Raw genomic sequence first — 22,763 nt, 5'->3', positions numbered from 1 at the left:
AATTTGTTAACGTCAATGAAAAATGCAGACAATGGTAGAAAAGTCACTCTGATCAGTCTGATCTATGCTTCACACTTGACAGTTGCTTGACAGTCAGCTGCTGTCTTAATTTTGTTTCCATTTGATTGAGAAATTATTATACTTTTATTTTCATTTTCTTATCATTATTTTTTTATTCACGATTGTCAACTGATAACTGATACATTAATTGTTAGATTTTATAACTTATATAATTTATAGAAAAATGTTCCGAAATATTAGGAAAATCGTACATCTGCAAAAAGCTAAATTTTCTGCGGCAGCGCCGGCTCCTCAAACAAATCCTGAGATTTTATATACAGGAGTAAGTAAATAAATTTTTGTGACTTGAATATGTTTTTTTTTCATACAACACATTCCAATATTTTTTTGTGATAATTAATATTAATAATTCCTATCATTTTTAATCACCTGTGAGGGTGAAATTTTTTTGTGGAAATTTTTAAACCTGATGCGAACAATGAAGCCACTGGATGAAGGCATGGTGCTCGCGCTCATGGTGCCCGATAGTAATCGGGACTGGCTTGACATAATATAATATAGTGTATACATAGTATAGTGTACTGGAGAGTGATAGTATGAGATGAAGTTCGGCCAGTTCATTCTCATGCTATGACCAATCATAATTGGTGAATTCATCAGCAAAAAAATACCGTGATTTATTCAGGGCCGACAATTACCAATGCAATCAGCATTTGTTATCAGTTAAAATACATTCTTACATCATTGAATTTTTATAATAATAATTTCTATCTTCATCACATAACTCATCCATGCTTGGCTAAGGCCCGCGTGTTTGAATATATTACCCCCGTAAAAAGGGAGATATAATAAATATATATATAATAATAATGTTATTTATTTTAGCTGTTTATCAACAATGAATGGGTGAAATCATCAGATGGGAGGACCTTCCAAACAGAGAATCCTGCAACTGGGCAGGTCATAACTGAAGTGCAGCAAACTGGCAAGAGTGATGTGGACAGAGCTGTCAAAGCTGCCAAAGATGCCTTTAGGTATGCTTTTCGCCTTATGTCAACCCTTCCCTGTGTTGTCTTTGTGAGCTGATTCATTGAACTAGGCCCTTGAAAGACAACCATTTTAACCAAACAAAACAAGAGCATGGTGTCAGTGCTGTTAGTCCATCATGGTGAATTCACCAGTTATTAACACTGTTATCCAGAAGAAACTGCATGGAAGTTGACCTGTTACCAATAGTGTATCCTTAGCTATTCAAAAATTCAGCCATTCCAATAATTTTAGTAATACCCCTTTACCTGTAACAGAGTCACAGCTGGTCAAATTTTAATAGGCGAAATTTCGTATAATTAAATACATATAAAATAAACTTGGAGTATCTGTCTGTTTGTTCTGGCTAATCTCTGAACTAGCTGGACCTATTTTGACAGGACTTTTTTGGCAGGTAGCTGATGTAATAAGGAGTAACTTAGGCTACTTTTATTTTAGAAAAATGAAGTTGAATTCTATGCGAGTACAGCTAGTCTATACTATAACTGAAATGTGACATCACAGAATCTGAGATCCTGGGGGAAAGGACATCGTTTGTAATGTGGATTTATGATCTTATTGCTAGCAATTTACCATGTCAGGTTGACATCCACATGGTTCCCCCTGGAAACCATTGTGATACATTTTTAGTGAATTAGTTACAATGGGACTACTGACCTAACCTCATGCTCATCTTGTCATCCGCCACTGGTATCTCCAGCGTTAAACGGGTCCTCAAAGTGCAACATTTCATTATCATCCATAAAAGACCTTGTTAAACAATGTCACACTTTATTGACTTCCCCACTTCATCCTTCATCACATGTGACTTAATTTCTGAACCCTTTCTAGTGTTGACGCCACTTATTGACTTTTAAGAATAATTGCAGAGGTTACCAGTTTTGTACTTAACATTTTGTTTTATTGTTATTAGGTTAGGATCTCCGTGGAGAACGATGGATGCTTCTCAGCGAGGAGTACTCATCAACCGCTTAGCAGACCTGATTGAACGGGATAGGATATACTTGGCGGTAGGTTAAAAAATATTTTTGTTTTAGTAGCACCTAAGTCATTATACATTGTAGTAAGTGCACGAGTGCTGAAAAAGATAGATGGAAATTGTTACATACTTTTTTTTATCTATACTTCTTTCTGTTTATGTTTTGTTATCTTTTCATTGTTACACAACTGAACTTACTGATATTCAATAAGACACAGATTGTACCACGAAGACGATCACAGACTATTTATAATAAAAATAAGAAGCTCAGGTAACAGCTAGCAGGTATATTATTTAAGAAACAGTCATAATCTAAATACTAAGATGTTTGATCACCTGATGATCAGGCTTCCGTGACGTGAACTCTAATAGCGGAGCTTACAAAGATTTCGGGTCACACAGAGAAGTATGGAACGGAGTATGGTTATCGTGACAATAGGCTTCGAGACAATGCGAAATATGATCTTCAGAAGCAACACCCGAGTAGTTAAGATACCCGGTATCTTAGCCAAGCTAAAATGATACGTATGTCGCCGATACGATGGCAGATAATAATAATGTTTAGGCAGACCACCAGTCAGATTGTCTGATCATACAGTAATTACTGCTGGAAAACCATGGCACAGAAAGGCCACGAATATTGCAGCGTGGAAACGGATCCCAGAGGTATATGCCCAAAGTGGGCTAGTCAAATGTATTTATTCCACGGAAACAAAACAGGGCCTAAACCGAAGGTGAGGTTGCCTGTAACACCTCAACATCATCAAGATTTATAAGGATATATGTAACTAACAGATACAGAATAATATTTTTTCACAGCATTATAATTTTAAGACTTTATATCTAAATAAAAGCCAATTATTAAAAATAGTAACGTTCGAAGAGTAGTAGTAGAGTCACAAGTATTAGGTAAAGACCTTATTCGCATGTTTCTTTCGACTAACTTACACAATTCTTAATGACTACCTAAACCTAACCTTCCTCATATTACACTCTGTTAATTGAAAAAAAAATTATCAGTAGTTCTTGAGATTATCGCGAATATATAACAGACGCGACGGGAGATTTTGTTGTATAATATAAACATCACTTATATAATAGCATTAATAATACCTACTTTCTTATTAAGTGTAAATTTTATCGCACCTCATAATGATTATATCTATTGACCTTACAATGACATTGTAATAATACATTATTTAATATGTTTTAAGTTTATTTAGTCTCTGTATGTATTTGATATGTCAATGTTATTGTTTTTATTAAAAATAACAGAATGCGCCATTTTGGACTGTCCTCTAAAATAAAATAGTATAATATTTTTTTGTACACACAAACAATAGATGTAGAAAATATTGTGATAAAGGTTTGCATTTTGACTTGAAGTCTAGTTATCATAATACTGTCTATTCTCAAAAATATATGTAAAAAATTTTCACTACTCCCTATTGCATTGTAATATTGCTTGTTTTCTTGCAATTTGGCCGAGTCCAATACAGGCGACCATAAACTTACGATATTTGTTTAAAAATATAAATATTTATATTGATAATAATCACCACGGACAGGAACACAGGCCCAAGCTAAGATCTTGTGTTATGGGTAGGTACGAGACAAGTTATAGAAATACCTATATACATAGTATTTCTAAAATATATGTAATATATTCACATACTACTTCAAGAAATAGTTACATGACTATCGAGTAATAATACCTACGCTAATTAAGATACGGTCGTTAATAAATGTATTCCACCGTCTTCATTATCATCATCATCATCGAGTAGCTAGTTTTGTATAAATTTGACATTATCAACGACATTACTTGCGTGATTATAGCGTGATTTTTGTAAATTGTAATTTAATCTAAATGACTCTTGATAGCTTCGTCGTCTTGATATTACTCTATGAATCTCTGGACTACAAATCTGACCATAAAAAAAACTGTATTTCTGGCTGACTCTCAGGTGAATGAAATGCCGATATCAAATCAAAAAATAATCCGAGACAACTGCCATAGACTCGTCGTCACGTTGTAAATGTGGGCACGTCAAGTGTTTCGTTCTCCACGATATCAATAGTTAACTATGCCTCTGACTATCTCATTAGAGATAACAGTCGTGACGGTACGCTTCTTACTCATGATAACATAGAAAAAAAATCATATTACGGTATCTTCACAACATCATTAATTAAGAGGGAAATACGATTGTTAGTAATGAGGACTGCCGACCCAATTGCTAGAAATGTGCCATGTTGGATTGAACTTTAGGCCGTTCGCCCCAGAAACCACAGCGATAAATTCCCGTTCCATTTGTCAATGACCTAACTGACTTGAATATGCTCGTCACATCATCCTCCACTGGTGCCCCGCCAGCATATACGCAAGGTATCTAGAACATAGTTAAGCTAAATTACCAAATACTAAAATTCATTTATTCACTACACAGAGCTTGGAAACCCTCGACAATGGAAAGCCATACACAGCAGCGTACTACGGGGACTTGGGGGGGGTGATAAAGAACCTTCGGTATTATGCGGGTTGGGCGGACAAGAATCAAGGCAAAGTGGTCCCCACCGACGGCAAATACTTCGCGTACACTCGCCACGAACCAGTAGGTGAGCTCATGTTTAACCCCCGACGCATAAAGACGATAAGTTTGACGTCTCTGTGTGTCTCTGGCATCATAACTATCAAACTAATTCACTTATTATTGTGTTTTGTTTTGATTGAAAGCAGGCGTTATCGAAAAGGTTCTTGGAGGACGATTTGTTGTTATAATGTTTCTCTGGTCTGCTCTGATAATTATTACTGACTAGCTATTAGGATGTATTAGGTATTGTAAAGTTCCATTAATATCCATCCAATAATTTTTGCGTGAAAGAGTAACAAACATCCTTACATCCACACTCACAAACTTCGCGTTTATAATATTAGCAACTTTTATTTGGTAACTCAAGTAGCTATTTTGTCATTAGGCAGTTTGTATTCACTTAAAATCCTAAATATTGAAAATTTATTTTTATAAGAGCAAAACGCAAGATTTTTTCTCGTTATTCTTGTGATAAGACTACTTTTCGAATGAGCTGTAGAATAAAAAAATAATACATGACGATTCAAAAGTGCTTATATTAAGTTTATTTAAATAAAGATTATTTCTATTCCGTTCATATAAGTACTTATGTGTAAATATTTCTCGCAGCCGATTATAAAAACGGTGCGTAATGATCCTTTTCCGATTATAGTGTACTGAAGTGAAATGATCACCAACCGGTTATTACGTACTATTTCCTGTAAAGAAAATATGGATTAGTATAACTGGAATGGTTATCAAGCTATAGCCTGTCCGATAGAAAGCGGTACCTGTCGCATATAAATACACATCACAATAAAGAGAAACTGAAACTATATACAAATATATAATATTGAAATGTTTGTTTGTAATGTGAAATCACCAGGTTTTGACTAACGATAAGTGCATAGTATGTACAGTACTACATAAAAAAATAAATTAAAAAAATTGTCTATATGTTTTTGCTAATCTCTAACTCTCTTTCTTGGTCCTCTGGACTGGCAACCGATGAGTGATATCACGGGCGTCATATGATAACGTTATGTCCGTAATACTTTAGAAAGAAAGAAATACCAAAGAAAATTCGTTTATTTGATACACATATTATAAACAACAAAAATAATCCTTTTCTTTGTTGTTTATTTTAAATACAATTGCATCATTAAGTGGGGTACCGATCTATATCTCGATCGATCGATAGATCTCCGCTCAGCATATGCCGTCACGAGGTGCCAATATGCTGTTATTCTGTGGATACCATCTCATATATAAACATAAATATATATATTATATGTACATTGTACATATACTTCTTATCCTGTAATTTCACTGACTTTCTCTATCTCTTCAACCGAAATATTATCAAAACAAGCTACCTCAATAAAATTATTTCTTACGACATTATAAACATTTATTGCCTGTTTATATTAATACGCTGACAATAGGTTAGATATGACACGCTAGTTCACGCTACTCCTTTCGTGTTAACATGTAAGTGTATATGGTATTGTTAATTTGTTATCTTCCTACGATATTTATAGCATTATTTACAATTATCTTCATCACTGACAATTACTATCACTATGTAATTAGGTACTTGTGATACTGCATGTTTACAAGTACAGAACAATAATTAACCTATCATATAATAAATTTACTCAATCCGAACATAAACGAGTTCAATCTTAGAAAATTACTTGTGCCAATCTTTAATTAAACACTTTCAGTTAATGAAATACAATTTTTATTTATTTAAAGTGTCTAATAAAGAACTTTTATTGAATTTCTTGAAACTTAAAGTGCTAATAATAAAGCCGACCTTCAATGCACATAAAACAAAAATGAACCTTAGTGTTTTTTTCGATCTTGTTTTATATTAAGTTTATATCTATTTCTATTTTTGGTTAATAAATAATGAAATATAAACAACCTTGAACAACAAAAACAACACTGTGCCATCTAGTTTCAAAATAAGTAGAGCTACAGATATGTAATAAAATAGAATTCAAAGTAAAAAAGGTATATACATACAAAACATTCTGACTACTATCCACTTAAAATATTTTCAATCAAGAAACACAACTGCAACATTTTTTATACATAATATGCCTACATGCAAAAACCACTTAAACCAATAAAAACAAGTACAATACAAACGTAGGTATATTAATATTTGTTTATTTGTTTACGCGACCTATTATTAAACGTATATATTTTTTATTTTCTACAGGAATATGCGGTCAGATCATTCCATGGAACTTCCCGTTGCTGATGGCCGCGTGGAAATTGGGTCCAGCGCTGGCAACTGGAAACACCGTCGTTATGAAGCCAGCCGAACAGACACCGCTCACAGCTCTCTATCTCGCTCAACTAGTCAAGGTAAGATCAAGGCAACGACTCATGTCGACTTTTTTTATGTAATTGAAATTAAATGGTGAATAAGCTGACGGCCTACCTGACCATAATTTTGTTTTTATCAAACTATTCTAATGCTGTCTGCCGCAGCTGCAGCCTTTACAGCTCTACCGAACGATAACGATCTCATTTTAGAGTTAAAAAACAAAAGTCGTTATACAAATGATCGTAATTTTGTCATATATTGATTTTAATTATATTCAAGTTGCGTCATAGGTTCTGGTTTTGCGACACCTGTTCATTGTTCGTTCTAAAGTTATAGGTAATTTTGTAAGTATTGAATAATAAAATGTTTCGTATTGTATGACGCATACAAATATTGTAACCAAAATATTTATTGTAATAATAATTTGTTAAAAAAAAAATCATAATAAATCGAAAACAATTTAAAGTAATTTTTAACATTTTTAAATAATATTGTAAACAGCACAGAGTTGATTTCGAGTTTCTAATAAAAAGTAAAAAGTAAAAATTAAAGAAATGCACTTGTAGATAGTTGCTAGGTAAATTATATGTAATTTACACGTAACATGGGCTGTATTTTATGTAAAAAAAATACAGGTCCGTACAATAATTAAGCCTTGCGATTCTAGGTCGAGTCGTGTCAAAATCACTTAATCACGTAGAACACTTTCGGTTACTTATGCAAACAATAATTTTTAATCACTACCATTTTGAAAAAGATCAATATTTACTATGTAGATTCAATTATTTTCATATGTCAATAATGTGTAGATTAATTTTGTTTTTATTTCAGGAAGCCGGATTTCCACCAGGTGTGGTCAACATGCTTCCAGGATTTGGAGACGCTGGTGCTGCTATTGTCGAACATCCCGATGTGGACAAAATTGCCTTTACTGGTTGGTTACATTGTGCTAATCAGCTGCATTATCACGATTACTCTACATAAATAATGTTAATTACATACTAACGAGTCTCCAGTAAATTATAATAGAATGATAACGAAGTCAACTCGAGTACTCCATTATTATATTTATTGACGACAGGCGACACGTATAAGCGGCGTCGCGACGCACCTATAATATTTGTGTAGATTAGGTAGACAATAAGTTGTGTGTTGAAATTGGACAATAACTTAGAAATAATATTAGTTTTTAAAAAGTGCTGTTTTAGAATAAGACATCGATTCACTGTTTAAAACTACGATAACGGTTGAACATCTGTTAGGGTACCAGCGTTCATTTCGCATTCATTGTTTATAAACACAATGAATATTTGTTGGCCTTTTGTGATAAGATAACACCGTTACTATTTTCAACCCATTGGGTTTATGATGACCGTAGGGTTTCTTATTGTAAACATATTCTTATTGTAGACTAACGGACGGAGCACGGTCTTTTCATGTCTTTATGAATATTGTCCAATCCGTGTTTACAGTGCATTGTAGTTAGGCAAGGAAATTGGTTATTGCACCAATGTTAAATATTCTTGGGTAGAGTTGTAAAATGCAATGCATTCTTTATGAGTAACTGTTAGTTTGTGAGAATAAATAAGTAAGGGAACTTTGGCAATGTGAAAGGATATTGTTATGAAGTTGTATAACGTTGTGCATTGTCTGATAGAAATAAGGTTTGGTTTATTGCCAGTAAGAATTTTGTAAGGACTGTAGTCCCCACTACAGTCTATACCTCCCATATATAAGGCGAGGAATTTTTGTATCGAGTTAGTCATAATGTAGTTATAATGCAGTCATAATACTGTTATAATAGAAAGACTCAGATAGTCATAGTCGGATTGTTATATGCCGACGGCTGTCATAATCGAACACAGTACGGACGGCAGTTATAGTCCGTTATTATTGTAAAGTCAGTCGCGGTAGTTTCCTATAGACGCCATACAGTCTGAGCTACAGCGGCTGAAACTTGAATGTAACATCGAATACGGTTATAACTCAATTGTGAAACTTCTGTGGAGAGAATAAACAGGCTTCAAGAGACAACCGTTTCTTTCAAACCCCACCATCGATACAGTCCACTGCTCTCCCTGAGGAGCTGTCGCCAACAATATTGTTATATATATATTAATATAGGATGAAGGCACTTTGTATCCCATTTATGAATAGTGCGCAAACGGAAGAGTATGAAATTTCAACCATTGCGCTACCACTAGTATTTAATAATATATGTATTGGATTACATGTCCTATTTGTAACAAGAGCCCTCTGTATAATTTTAGGTTCAACTGAAGTTGGCAAGCTGATACAACGCGGCGTGGCCGATAGTCTGAAGCGAGTAACTCTGGAGCTGGGCGGGAAGTCGCCCAACATTATCCTGGGGGATGTCGACCTCGAGCAAGCAGTGGAGGCCGCCCACCACGCGCTCTTCTACAACATGGGACAGTGCTGCACCGCCGGTAATCTATGTAGAAATAGAGTAACACCAATTTCAGTAATTTTTAACCCCAATGTCACGACGATTACCATTTACCGTTACATTAATCGTTTGCTTATTAGCCATAGCAATTACGTAAATTGAGACAAATCAGTGAACAGTTATATTGTGGTACAGGATCGCGTACGTTCGTGGAGGACAAGATTTATGACAAGTTCGTGGAACTCGCGGCCGAGCGTGCCAAGAGGCGTGTAGTAGGCGACCCCTTCAGACCTGATGTCGAGTCCGGGCCGCAGGTTGGCATCTCGCCCTTTTTACTTAAATATATGTCGTTCTATATTCTTTTTTTATGACTGAGGCTAAATTCCATCATGACCAAGATTAATGTTAACAAGATTAACTCTTAGTTTTTAGCATGTAGATAGTTTTAATCTACATGCTAAAAACTAAGAGTTAAGTGGTGTAAAATTAAAACTTGTGCAGATTGATAGCGAACAACACAGCAAGATCCTAAACCTGATTGAAAGCGGTCGGACCCAGGGCGCTAAACTAGTCGCAGGCGGCAGCCGCGCGGGCGATAAGGGTTATTTCATCCAGCCAACCGTATTTAGTGAAGTCAAAGATGACATGGAAATTGCCACCACTGAGGTAAAGTATACTGTATTTTTTCTTTTATTTATGGTACATTTGTTTTTCTTTTAAACGCCGCGGACGATGTGATTTGTTGCAATTATGACAGCACATCCAATCTATCCAATTTCAATTTAATTACAATTAGAGTGACCAGAAGGGGCACATTGTAGTCGTTCTAATTCAACTAAATTGCTGTTGAATTCACAGAGATTTGCTGATAATCATGTAGTTGTCTAATAATGTACAGTAACATACTTGTCTTTTGTCTTTCGTAATATTTACTGGCTTTATTCCACAACGCAGCTTGCGTGAAATACAGCTTATATAACTAGCAAATAATATAGATTTATATGAGTGGAATTTTAAATATATCTTCTCCTTTTCAAACAATAAACTTTTGCTCTTTTTTATTATTTAATTTGATTATCAAGTAGTGTTGTGTTGAGAAACAGCGTAACAGTCCCGACTAGCAAGAGTAGCAAATGCTAATGGCTCCGCACAGTAAAAGCCCCTGACTTCTCATTTCTATCTGAACACAATAAAATAAACAGATCTAGTTCTAAAAATACATTTATCTCGGGGCCAGAAGCAAATAAGAGTATAATCGAAATCGAGGGTACCTTTTGAAAGAATTTGCTTCATGTCCCGCATTGACCTAATCCAGCATTGAGGATCAGATGTAAGTTGACACATGTCAATGTCAGTCTGAGTGTTTGATAATATATCGGGTTTGATTAGATTAAATACCTAAGTGATTTAGTTAATATTATGTGATTACAGTATTTCAATATTAGACAACACAGTCTCAATTCTGCAACTAACCTATTGCATAATACTTGTCAACACAGATATTCGGCCCCGTGCAGCAGATCATCAGGTTCTCAAATCTGGAGGAGGTGGTGGAACGTGCCAATAACACAGTGTACGGACTCGCGGCTGCAGTGTTCACCAAGGATTTGGATAAAGCCAATTATCTTATTCAGGTAACGATATATTATCATCTGCTTCGTCCTTATCCCATTCATTTGGGGTCGCCATACAATACAACTAACCACTGTTGCGAATAAGTAATATGACAATAAGTCCCACCTTTGGCGCGACAACTCCATTTCTAAGCTGACTGTTTGCTATCTTTAGCCAAAGCACAAAATGTCCCGAAATGAATATTTATTACTGTTACTAGAAATGTAAACTATGGTACCTATATACTTGGTACGGTGTCGTCAAGTCTTATTGGAAATCATACTAATATAATACATACATGGCATACTCACAAGCTTACTTTGCCACCTCTTATTAAATTGGACATTAATTAAAAATCATATGAGAAACTGATCACACGGTACTGACGCATACGCTGAGAAATGCGACCATAGGCCAAACGTGAATATACGAATATGTTTGTGTACATGATTGATATAAAATATGAAGTGTAGATTCTATCACGAGGATGGAAATAAGCTAACTTTAATTTTATTAAAGAAGCAGACGAAGTTGCAGATAAGTGCTCGTTACTTGTACCTACTATTAAAAATTACGAGGTACACTTTGAACATCATAAACAACCTCTTTTGTCATTCATAAATTAAAAATTCTACAGGCGATCCGCGCGGGCACCGTTTGGGTGAACGATTATAACATATTTGGTAACCAAGTACCATTCGGCGGCTTCAAGCAATCGGGCATCGGTCGCGAGAACAGCGAGTACGGACTGAGGAACTACACCGAAGTGAAAGCAGTAGTCGTCAAACTAACAGAGAAGAACTCTTAAAGTATATTGGTTACCAACTGGTTTGATCATATATTTCAATCTCCTGAATCTTCTCAAGAAAAAAAATTATAATCAATTACATCGCAATATATATATATTCTATCTGTGCATGTGACTGGTTAAAAAGAAAATGTGTTTATGTGGTTTCCCGGATAGTTAGTTATATTAGTATACAGAATTAGTAGACTTTTACATTTAAAGTCCACTAATTGAGTTTTAAATATGCCACTGTGTTATATATATTGATTGCGTATGCTCAATTTTATGCAATATATTTTCTTAGTCTTTATACTTACATATTGTTTTACTCAATAGTGCTTTTCGTGTCATAATTCATAAAGACTTGTCAACTAGGAGTTATAATTTGTATTCACGATGTAACACAATTGTAGAAAAATTTAGGGAAGACTGCTCAATTAAATACAGCTGTAATGTGCTTTACTATAGACATAAGAATATTATTTTTATAGGCAACTTAGTTGTTGATTTACGTATAACGCAATATCTATAGTAATAGCAAATGTATTACATTAGTCTGTTCATACACAGCAGTATTGTCTTGTTGTTTTTATTGTTATTCGATGCACGATGTTATACTAGTTTAATATTGAAGAACAATATGCTACGATTCCAACAATATATCTACTAACTAGCTGCTATATTTTCTTAGTAATAATTTATGTAGACTATAGCCCATTTTTTCGTGCTTTTACTATTATTTCATTACTTAAACAAAGAGATGCGTAAATAGCTATACTTATATAAAGAAATTTGTATAATTATTACAAAGAAAGTTATGTATCAATGTATACATAACTTTCTTTGTATTGCACTTACGCTGATGATAACATATCTTATTTACAGTTATGTTTAAAAATATGAAATATACTAAGTTGAATATTTCCTGATAACTAATAAAAGAACTGCAGAGAATGATCAACAGTAGCTACTTGTTACAAGTCAAAAACACTATCATATTAGAACTCGAGACCAGTTGCTATAATGAACTCAATTTCTAAAGTTTCTTTGAATTGCTTTAATATTAATCTTATCTATGAATATTGATGTAACATGTAATTAGTAAATAGAGACAATAATCTATCTCTTTAACGAAAATAAAAATGAACTGGTTGCAGTTATCTTCTTTGCACTATTATTTGTGCCATTTGTTTTACATTGTGTACTAGAATATTGAAAGTGCTAATATTTTCTTTGCTGTTATATATAGATATATATTTTCTTAATAAAACACATTAATTAAGTACAAAGTTTTATTTCAACGATTACTACTAAATCAACTACACATCTAACGTTATATATATATTGTTTTTAAAATTGAATCTTTAAAAATTAACGTGATATAACTTTAAAAAATATACCTATTTTGAATGGTAGTAAAACATACCAAGGATAAGATCATTATATAACCTTTGGTTCGGGACAAAATATAAAAATGTAGAAAAAGTAGAAACAGATACTTTTAATCAACGTGAGAATATATTCTAAAAGATAAAATAGTGCAGATAAAAGTAACAAACCTTCAGAAGGTGTAAACTATTCTATAAATCACAACAGTGGAATGTAAGGTGCCACTTAATCTAATAATCACATAGCCTTTGCGTAATTCTAAAATACTAAAAAATAGGAATGTAAAATTATATAAGAAAACCTAATAAGATCTATCTTTGGGTTTTCTAAATGCCAATATTGGTTGGATCAAATAGTAACTATGGCAAAAAAATTTTTTTTGAGGTAATTCTTTTTATTGTGTTCTAAATAAATGGCGTAGTATTCGCGCACGGCGTAAGTCTAATATTTTAGTTATTTGTGAAACATCAAACGTATTATTGCACAATTTATCAAACACAAGTTATTATCCAACAGTTGTTACCTTTAAAACTACAAGCCAACATAAAGGCAATAAATAAAAAAATATTGTGGATTTTACTTTGTACTTGTCATAAGTTATATTAAATCTAATGACTGATGACTTCAGTGATCAATTGAAATTAATTTCAATGACGGTAAACTTTGGTGGTATTGAGTTACTCTATTGTTAGTATTGGAAAGACGAGAACAATAATGATTGTACTAATAATGTGAATGATCGATAATTTATCTTTATCGTTAAGTAAATATCTAAGTTAACAATAAATAGCATCTTTTGAATAAATAATCATCTAAGCACGCAGCCGTAGCGAGCAATGTCTAAAAAAAACCTGTTTTACCAATTTCAGATCTAACGAATATCAAGTTCAATATTTTAATCAACAATGGTTAGCTTTTTTTACTTTATTATTAGTAGGACATTATTATAAAATTTTTATTCATTTACAGTAGTATTTTAATAGCTATGTACAGAAATTTAAGGAACTTACTATGTTTTCGATAGTGCGCGCAACGCTGTAGCGAATGCACCTTACTCACCCTAAATTAAACTCCGGAATCGAAACAATTTTTGCGAAAACCGAAAACAGTAATTTAATTAAATTTCTGTACATAGATATAAAAATATTGGAGTAATTGTGATTATGAATTTACAAAATAATAATGACTGGGATGTATTTTTTTTTTAAATTACATTGACGTTATTGAGACTGAATCGGTAGTAAAATTTTTGTGTAAAATTTTCTGTTGCGAAAGTCTTAAAAAACTAAATAATCAATCTTTATCCGGCATTTCTTCATTTAACACAGATAAGTTTTCCTCAGAAATCTTCGCTAAACAACCGCAAGTGAGAGAAGATAACGTCGAATTGGCAATATCCTCCTCTATCTTCCGTTCTAGTAACTCGAAATCATCATTCTCCGCTTGGCATTTAAGGCATTCCTCCGAAGAAGAGTCTTGGTAACACATAACGTTCTCTATGTTCACTTCTACCTCATCACTCTTATCGTCTTTTATTAAGAGAGAGGGACTACTATTGCTCATAACCCTAGATTCTCTACTGATATTCTGTACAAAAACTTCAGATTTCGGTCGTGTTTTTATATTACTGTCTACATTTCTATGTTTTACCGTTTTAGTAGCGACCGGAGTCTGCGTTCTCTTCTCTTTGGGAAATATGCGTTGTATTCTCTCTTCAACGAGAGATATGCTTCGCTTGAAGACCACGGTGTCCTGAGGACCTGTACCGGAACCGTCAATGGCGTCCCTTGATTCAGTGTCGGAGTTGTCACACCTGAAATATATGGTGTCACAGCCGTTCTCCTGCTTTACCTTGATGAGGCAGCATTCGTCTTCCTTCTCGCAGAGTATTTCGTGCAATGAACCATGTAACGGTATTAACTTCACTTTACCGCCGAAATTCTCCTGCATTTGAGTTGATAAGTCGTCATCTATGTAAAGATCCTCAGTGCTTCGAGCTTCCTGGAAGATTTAAAATGAAAATGATTAGATAGAAAAATTATATTGTTATCGTTAAAAATTCGGGAACATAAGTCAAATTCAACCAACAATATATTTATCTCCAGTAATTTATTCAAAATAAAAAGTAGCGTATCCATTCCAAATGTCACCATCTCATATAAAAATGTACTGTCCTTACCTGAATGGCATTGAAAGCCTGGCACCTCTTCAGCGAGTTCATGTGACCATCATCACCGATTAATGTATCTTCTATAGACTCGTTTAATTTTTTTCCATTGTTCGTATCGCGTATAGTTACGTTCACACAATTATCTAAGACTTGCAGACTATTCTCACCGGAACGGCTAAATGTTATTTGCAACAGCGGTTTATTGTTTCCATTTATCTTCACCCTAGAAAACGACTTAACTGTCTCTTTTCTTATGCTTTGCTCAGGATCTTCACCGTTCTTGAGACTCTCCATGATGTTAGCGACGCCCTTGTTGAGCACGTTGTCTTTGTTGGTAGAACTCGAGCTGGTAGAATCATCTGTTATCTCTTGTAGTAAATGTTGAAACTCTTTGCGAATTAGATCTCTGATGAATTCCTCTATGCTTTGCGTCTCTGTTGCTTGATCTATCATTAGTTGGTTTTTATTTTCATCTGCTATTGTACTGTGAAATAAAAAAATATTCTATATTTGTAAATAAATGTATAACTTTAAAAGGATTGAACAGTTAAAGGTTACTGCTACTATACAGTATGTATGTAGTATTCATACTCGGTATAGGTGTATGCATACTTTTCTCTGCCTACACAATCAAGAGTCAAGGGGCGTAATTATAGATGTACGTACAACTGATAAACATTGCAGAAATTTCCTTAATGGTCCATTAGAAATGGGAAGTGATTAGGTTTTGGATGTGTAGGGTTTTTTTTATAACACAGTGGACAAACGAGCATGCGGCTCACCTGATGGTAAGTGATGAGCACCCGCAACACCAGGGGAATTGCCAGTGCAATTCCCCTGGTGTTGCGTTGTCGGCCTTTTAAAAAGGAATAAGCTCTTTTCTTGACGGTTTCAATATCGTATCGGTTCGGAAATACCATTGCTGGAAGGTGATTCCACAATGTGGTTGTGCGAGGCAAAAAGTTTCTAGAAAACCGTACTGTGGAAGACCGCCATTCATACAGATGATTAGGATGGTATTTCAGTTTCTGCCGGTTGGTACGGTGGTGAAACTCAGCAACTGGTATTAATCCGAACAATTCCTCAGAACACTCCCCGTTATATATGCGGTAGAAAATGCACAGAGATGCTATATCTCGCCGCAAAGCCAATGGGTCGAGTCTGTCACATAGACGTTGATTACCAATGATTCTGGTTGCTCGGTTCTGATTGCGGTCAAATGGAAGTAGCTGGTATTGTGGTGCTCCCGCCCAGAGATGAGAACAGTATTCCATATGCGGCCGGATCTGCGCCTTGTATAATTGCAAGCGATGGGCCGCCGTGAAATACCGTCTCACTCTACTGAGCACACCAAGCTTCTTTGAGGCTATTTTAGCCTTGTCGTGAACGTCACTGAATATATCAACGCCAAGGACCTCGAGATTTGGCTTCACATCAAGGAGAGTGTCTTGAAACTGAGGAGATACGATAAATGGAATCTTTTTAGCGGTAAACGCGCAAACTTGTGTCTTCTTGGGGTTGAATTGAACACAATTTTCCAGACCCCAAACCGAAACTTGATGGAGTGAAGTTTCGATTTCAGACACAAGTTTGTTCCGGTACTCTATAACTTTTGCCTGCGACATATTAGCATGGCCGCTGTACAAGGCATCTCCGTTATATAGTAATGAATGTTGTTGACTTGTAACATGTCATTGATATGCAGAAGGAACAGAGTCGGAGATAGCACACAGCCTTGTGGAACACCAGCATTCACAGAGTGTGGGTCGGAGCAAGCACCATCGACAACGATCTTGATGCTCCGATCAGCGAGAAAGTAGTTGGTAGCTTTGAAAGAAGAGCTTTATGCCAAACACGATCAAAGGCCTTCGCAATATCTAGACTAAAAGATAGGGTCTCCCCCTTACTCTAAATAGCCCCTGCCCATCGATGTGTCAAATAAGATCACCAGTTGACCGACCCTGGCGAAAGCCATACTGACGATCAGAAATCAACTGGTTCGCTTCTAGGTATCGTAGGAGTTGACGGTGATGGCTATGGGCCTATAGTTAGCTGGATCTGAGCGATCTCCCTTCTTAGGGATCGGATGAACCAAAGGTTCTCTCTTTTCGTCTTCCATAGTTTCGGGACTACACCTGTAGAGTAGCAGTACCGGAAAAGACGCGTTAGCACACGCCCTGAGCACAATAGCAGGAATACCGTCAGGCCCACTCGACTTGTGGATATCTAGGGAGAAAAAAGACTTACGTACCAGCTTTTGGGTAAATTTTACCTCTGGCATAAAAGTCTCACACCGCGAGATGACCGGCGGTGATTGCTCCCTATCGTCCAGTGTCGAGTTGAATGCAAAAAGAGACCCAAGGAGATCGGCCTTCTCTTTAGCATGTTGGGCCAACTAGTTATTCTCTCTGCGCAGTGGTGGAAAAGATGGCTGACTGTTCAGTCTCTTACCAATTCTGCTGATGTGCTCCGGCTCCGACTAAAATGCCAAACACGACGTCGACCAATAGATCGCGGCAAAGAAGGTCGCGTGAGAGGCACTTTGCTCCGTATCAGACAATGATCAGAGGATTCCAGTGGGGCTTCCACAGAGATCTGATATCCGTCCAGATGAGAAGTCAGCAGAAGGTCCAACAGTGAAGGTATATAGTCAACAACATCAAGAATCGAAGGAATCAGGAATCGCGTAAGCAAGGATACCAGTTGCGTTAAACCATACGCCAAAGCAAAGCCATAAACAGATCTCTCCGCATAGTCGGTGGTACGTGTACCGAGCCATTCAGCGTGATGGGCGTTGAAGTCACCTAGAATCACGACCTCAGCGGAGGGAATTTTTGGAGCAAAAAATCTGTAGCCATTTGGACGTGTTCGATGAGTCGGTCAGTTTCGGTGTTACCGCTATGGGACCTGTATAAGCATGCATAGATGCGGGGGTGGTCATCGCAATCTACACGCAACCATAAAATGGACAGGTCAGTACCTTCTAGTGTACCAAGACGGCGACAATAAATATCCTCTCTGACATAAGCGCACACACTGGCCCGTGGAATAAAATGGTGTTCCAATTTATATCCAGGGTAGGTCACGGGACAGGATATTTGCGTCTCCGTAAGGAAGAGCAAAGCCGGCCTCGCCGTCTCTAGGTGGTGGTGAACGGCGTTGAGATTGGAATGAATTCCCCTGATGTTGCAAAAACTGACTATGAGCAAGGGAAACGCCGATGGAGATTTGCTCGGTTTCCTTTTAGCCAAATTGAGCGGAGTATTACCCACCCCAGAATACGCAGGGCAGCCTGAGTGTGATATCTCAGGGGTGGATTCTCCAGTAACATGGTTACTGGTACCACCCTGGGGTAAAAATCTCTTGTAATCCGCTGCCATGGTATGTAAGAAAGGGGTGGGTAGGGGAAGGAAGTAGGAAAGGGATAGGGGGAGGGGGAGGGGCGTCCGGAACCTACAGCTCACCATGCGAAATATAGCTTAACGCCGGTTTTTTGCCGAGGTGTGGTATTTCCCGGTTCGAGCGGCCCAATCGAGCTGAACAACCACGTGTGGTCGTACAGCTTGCTCTACCACTTAAAAAATGGGTCATGGCAAATTCAATAAATTAAATAACCTATATACATTGCACATACCATTTGTCGACATCCTTTTTCCACGTCATGAATCTCTCAGGGTCTCGACTAGCAAAATGAATATTCTTCGCTATCATGTCTCGGGTTTGGCAGAACTGTTCCCAATGACCTCCTGAATGATATAAAGAATCATAAGTATATTATATTAAAATAGGAATAATTTAAGAATTTACACTGTCTTAAACTATTTTTCTAATGCGTCGCTTAAAAAAAATGCCTTTATTGTATAATGTAAATAATGATAATTTATTTGTTCTTACAATATTAAACAAGAATTAATATGTATAGATGTAAAAAAATTACAAAATTATCCGTATAGCAGATCCCCAATCAAATCAAGAAACATGCGTAATAAAATTATATTGTTAATTAAAATTAGTATTGATTAGTACATTTAAATTACAGACGACGTTTTAAATTTGAAGTCGAAACAAAATAACTGTATGTATAACATATACTTAACATTTTTGTACCATATCTTCTGCCTAATATTTAGTTAAGTTATTAAACACAATCTATGCCCTAATGTAAAATACGTCCGCCTTAAATCAAGAACTAAGTTCAAGTTCAAGTACAATAATTAACACACGAACTAAGTACAATTAATAGAAGTATTCGTTACTCTTACTAGTACTTAACAACTAAGAAGTTAATACTACCCAGGCAGAAGGAGATTGTTAGTAATGTGACTGTTGACCCCATAGCTAGTAATGTACCATGTCAAATTGACCTCTACGCGGTTCCCTCTTCAAACCATTTTGTCACTGACTGATGGGCTACCTCATCTTATCTCCACTGGTGGCCCGCTAACATAAACCGTTAGCGCAGATGGGCGCATCATTCCATTATCATCTATTAAAAAAATACTACCACCCAATAAACTGAGATTTAACCTTTCTTACTAATGTACGTACGTATGTAAGTATGGAAAACAAACTTCATATGACGGTTTTCCACGAGGCGTAAGAATAACAAAGCAAGACATAAATAGTGAAATAAGAGAGCACAGGAAACGATATAAAATATGTACCATCCCCTCTTCCCATCCTTCATCCAACCTTAGGGCTTTTCCCGGGTAAGCTGCACACTAATTCTATAGTTTGGTGTAGTATAAATGTTATGAACTTACCAGAGAAACAAACAGATTGTTAAGATGGACAATTAAAAATTAAAATAACATGCATACATTTCAAAATTATATTTATTTATTAGTATAAAGCAACCAACACCAAATTAGCAATATAATCTTTAGTAATATAACATCTGTTGATTAATGAAATAAAAGAAATGAGAGTGAGTGACACATTAATACAACAATTTACGGTACATGCGGTAACAGCTCAAGAGATCAAGAATAAAAGATCTATAAAATCTATCCGATTAATACAATAATCATTTCTTATTACAATTCTTTACAATAAGCCATAAGGTTTATTGTACAAATATAATCCAGCTTTCCAATCATAATTTTACAAGATCCAGTCCCTATATGTATATAGATTTTTTTTATTTTTAATTATAAATATCATCATCAACCGCTTCCTATATGTCCCATTTATTTGGGGTCGGCGTAATATGTACACAAAGTATGTTAAGTTTTAATATATGTATACATTATATTTTATCTTTCTTCAACTGAAACACAGTCAGATAACAAGTTTCTTGGCACATGCACAATAGGCGAGACTGACCTAATCGACTATTTGTAAAGTCTACCTCGGCAAAATGTATCTGAACTATAATCTATTATATTAGTAATGAAAGTTGTATATCTTCAAACTTTTTAACAGCAAACATGTCATCAATCATAAAGGTTTATGCACACTGACCATTTTTGCAAACATTGGGCGACACAGGTTGACCACGGTAAGGCTTGGCTGGTCGCTTCATGCTCAGCTGTGGTAGGGATTTCTGTAATGTGTCTACACAGTGGGACGCTGGCTTCACAGCTTGAGTTTGTAGTCTGTGGGCAAATACGACGTACGAATAAATTACACAAGTCTCTATTTTAAGAGATAATTACTCAAGAACAGGCTGTAAATGTCGTATGGACCTCTCAGGGAATAGCTTCAAAAAGAAGTTCATAAAACACTTTTAACAGAGAATGGACATAAGAAAAAAACCTTTGATAATCTGAATTATTTATTATCTTTCCTCGAAATTGGTTTAACAGCTTATTTATTAAAATATTTAAAAAAATTTACATCAGAATGTTTAAGTAAAAAAATTACAAAATTAGTAGACTGAGTAGAGTTTTTCAAATTCAAATTCAAATTCAAAAATCGTTTATTCATGTAGGAAATTTCAGCCGCTTATGAACGTCAAGTTTTTACATTATAATTTTTTTTCCCTACCGTCCAGTTCGCTATATAGATCCAATTGAGAAGAACTGGCAAGAAACTCAATTGAATTACTCTTTTTTTTAAATCCAGTTTATTTACAATGCATAGGTATTTATATAGGTGTCTATGTCTAACATTAAATGAAAATACCGAACATGAAAACTATTGCCATGCACGCTCGTCATTCAAGTAATCGTTTAGTGAGTAATAGGCCTTGCTCAGTAAATATGATTTAACAGATGTTTTGAATTTATTTAAGGGTAATTCCAATATATCCTTTGGTATCATATGTTCGGAATCAACTTCTAATATCACCCATTTTAATTGAATACAACAAAAAAGATTTCTATGCAATTTTATCTAGTTATAATTATGTAATATATATAACTAGGTATAATAAGATATAATATAGATAATTAATATCTTAAAAAACAAGCTATATTGCTAATTTGCAACTTATTTCAAAGGGCAAAATCTTTAAATTTGCAACTTATTTCATTCTTTTTTGGCCAAGATAGATATACTGAAAAAACAATTATATTTTCTGTAACAAACAGAAGAGCGAGAATCTTCTATTTTCTTAAAATTAAAGATAGCAATTCTTTTATTCGTAGCTTGTACATTTAGCTGTAATGTCAGAACACTTACTTATTTTCCTCAGGCAAAGACATAGACCGTCCGGTTTTCCTGTTCGCCTCATAGATCCACCTCTCGTGTATCGCGACCAGCGGTTTCACGCTGAGGCTCGCTAGTAATTCCTCGTCAATGTTATACTTGGCATTACTGCGCAGCGATGACTTGCATGACCAGGAATTACTTCGATCTCTGGTCGCCTCGTCGAGATCAGGTGACGAGTTCTGTATTGGTTCCCTATTGGACATAAATAAATGTTTAACGAATAATAAGTTTTTTACAACGTCGTGAGAGAGAGAATTAGTAATATCAACTAAAGATTGTTCCGAGAGAGAGCGGTAGTCACGCCCCTTACATTATACTTATGAAAATACCAGACGTATTAATTATTGCGCTCACCAATAATATCTATATAGTTGAATTCAAATTCAAATTCAAATTCAAATTCAAAAATCATTTATTCATGTCAGATTTTAGTATGAACGTCAAATTTTTACATTATAATTTTATTTTTTTTTCCCTAATATCGCTATATAGATTCTTGAACAGAACTTCAATAAATGAGAATTACTTTTTTTTAAAGCCAGTTTATTTACAATGTATATTTATATAGGTGTCTATGTCTAACATTAAATGAAAATTCAGGCATGAACATCTCTTGCCATGCAGATTCATTCAAGTAATCGTTTAGTGAGTACATACTATCATGAAATATGATTTAACAGTAATTTATTTAAGTTATTCCAACATATCCTTTGGTATCTTAATGATGTAATTTTTATACCTATTCCCATAAAAGACTATTATTTTTTAAACGATACTTGGG

At 35.2% G+C, this 22,763-nt stretch overlaps 2 protein-coding genes across 3 annotated transcripts in view; one reads left to right on the top strand and one right to left on the bottom strand.

The window, feature by feature from the left end:
• Positions 1-69: 69 nt before the first annotated feature.
• Positions 70-13,045, top strand: LOC131843255 (aldehyde dehydrogenase, mitochondrial). Its single transcript, XM_059191882.1, has 11 exons — positions 70-343; positions 907-1,055; positions 1,982-2,078; positions 4,498-4,666; positions 6,851-6,999; positions 7,793-7,895; positions 9,232-9,408; positions 9,564-9,682; positions 9,870-10,034; positions 10,868-11,002; positions 11,620-13,045. The coding sequence occupies exons 1-11, from the start codon at positions 245-247 to the stop codon at positions 11,788-11,790; spliced, it is 1,533 nt and encodes a 510-aa protein (XP_059047865.1). The 5' UTR covers positions 70-244; the 3' UTR covers positions 11,791-13,045.
• Positions 13,046-13,111: 66 nt separating this feature from the next.
• The window catches only part of LOC131843267 (uncharacterized), a 33,306-nt gene continuing 23,654 nt past the window's right edge, over positions 13,112-22,763 (bottom strand). For both annotated transcript variants that reach the window (XM_059191899.1, XM_059191898.1), the window contains 5 exons: positions 21,953-22,174; positions 20,792-20,925; positions 18,963-19,074; positions 15,338-15,812; positions 13,112-15,159 (listed from right to left, as the gene is read on the bottom strand). In XM_059191899.1, coding sequence (XP_059047882.1) covers positions 14,452-15,159; positions 15,338-15,812; positions 18,963-19,074; positions 20,792-20,925; positions 21,953-22,174 — 1,651 coding nt within the window. In that variant the 3' untranslated portion in view covers positions 13,112-14,451. The remainder of the gene's footprint in view (positions 15,160-15,337; positions 15,813-18,962; positions 19,075-20,791; positions 20,926-21,952; positions 22,175-22,763) is intronic.

Source organism: Achroia grisella, unplaced genomic scaffold (assembly GCF_030625045.1).
Source record: "Achroia grisella isolate CSIRO2021 unplaced genomic scaffold, CSIRO_AGI_Agris_v1 utg2946, whole genome shotgun sequence".
Taxonomy (NCBI): domain Eukaryota; kingdom Metazoa; phylum Arthropoda; class Insecta; order Lepidoptera; family Pyralidae; genus Achroia; species Achroia grisella.
The sequence above is the reverse complement of the archived record's forward strand: the minus strand, read 5'-3'. Positions and strand labels throughout refer to the sequence as shown.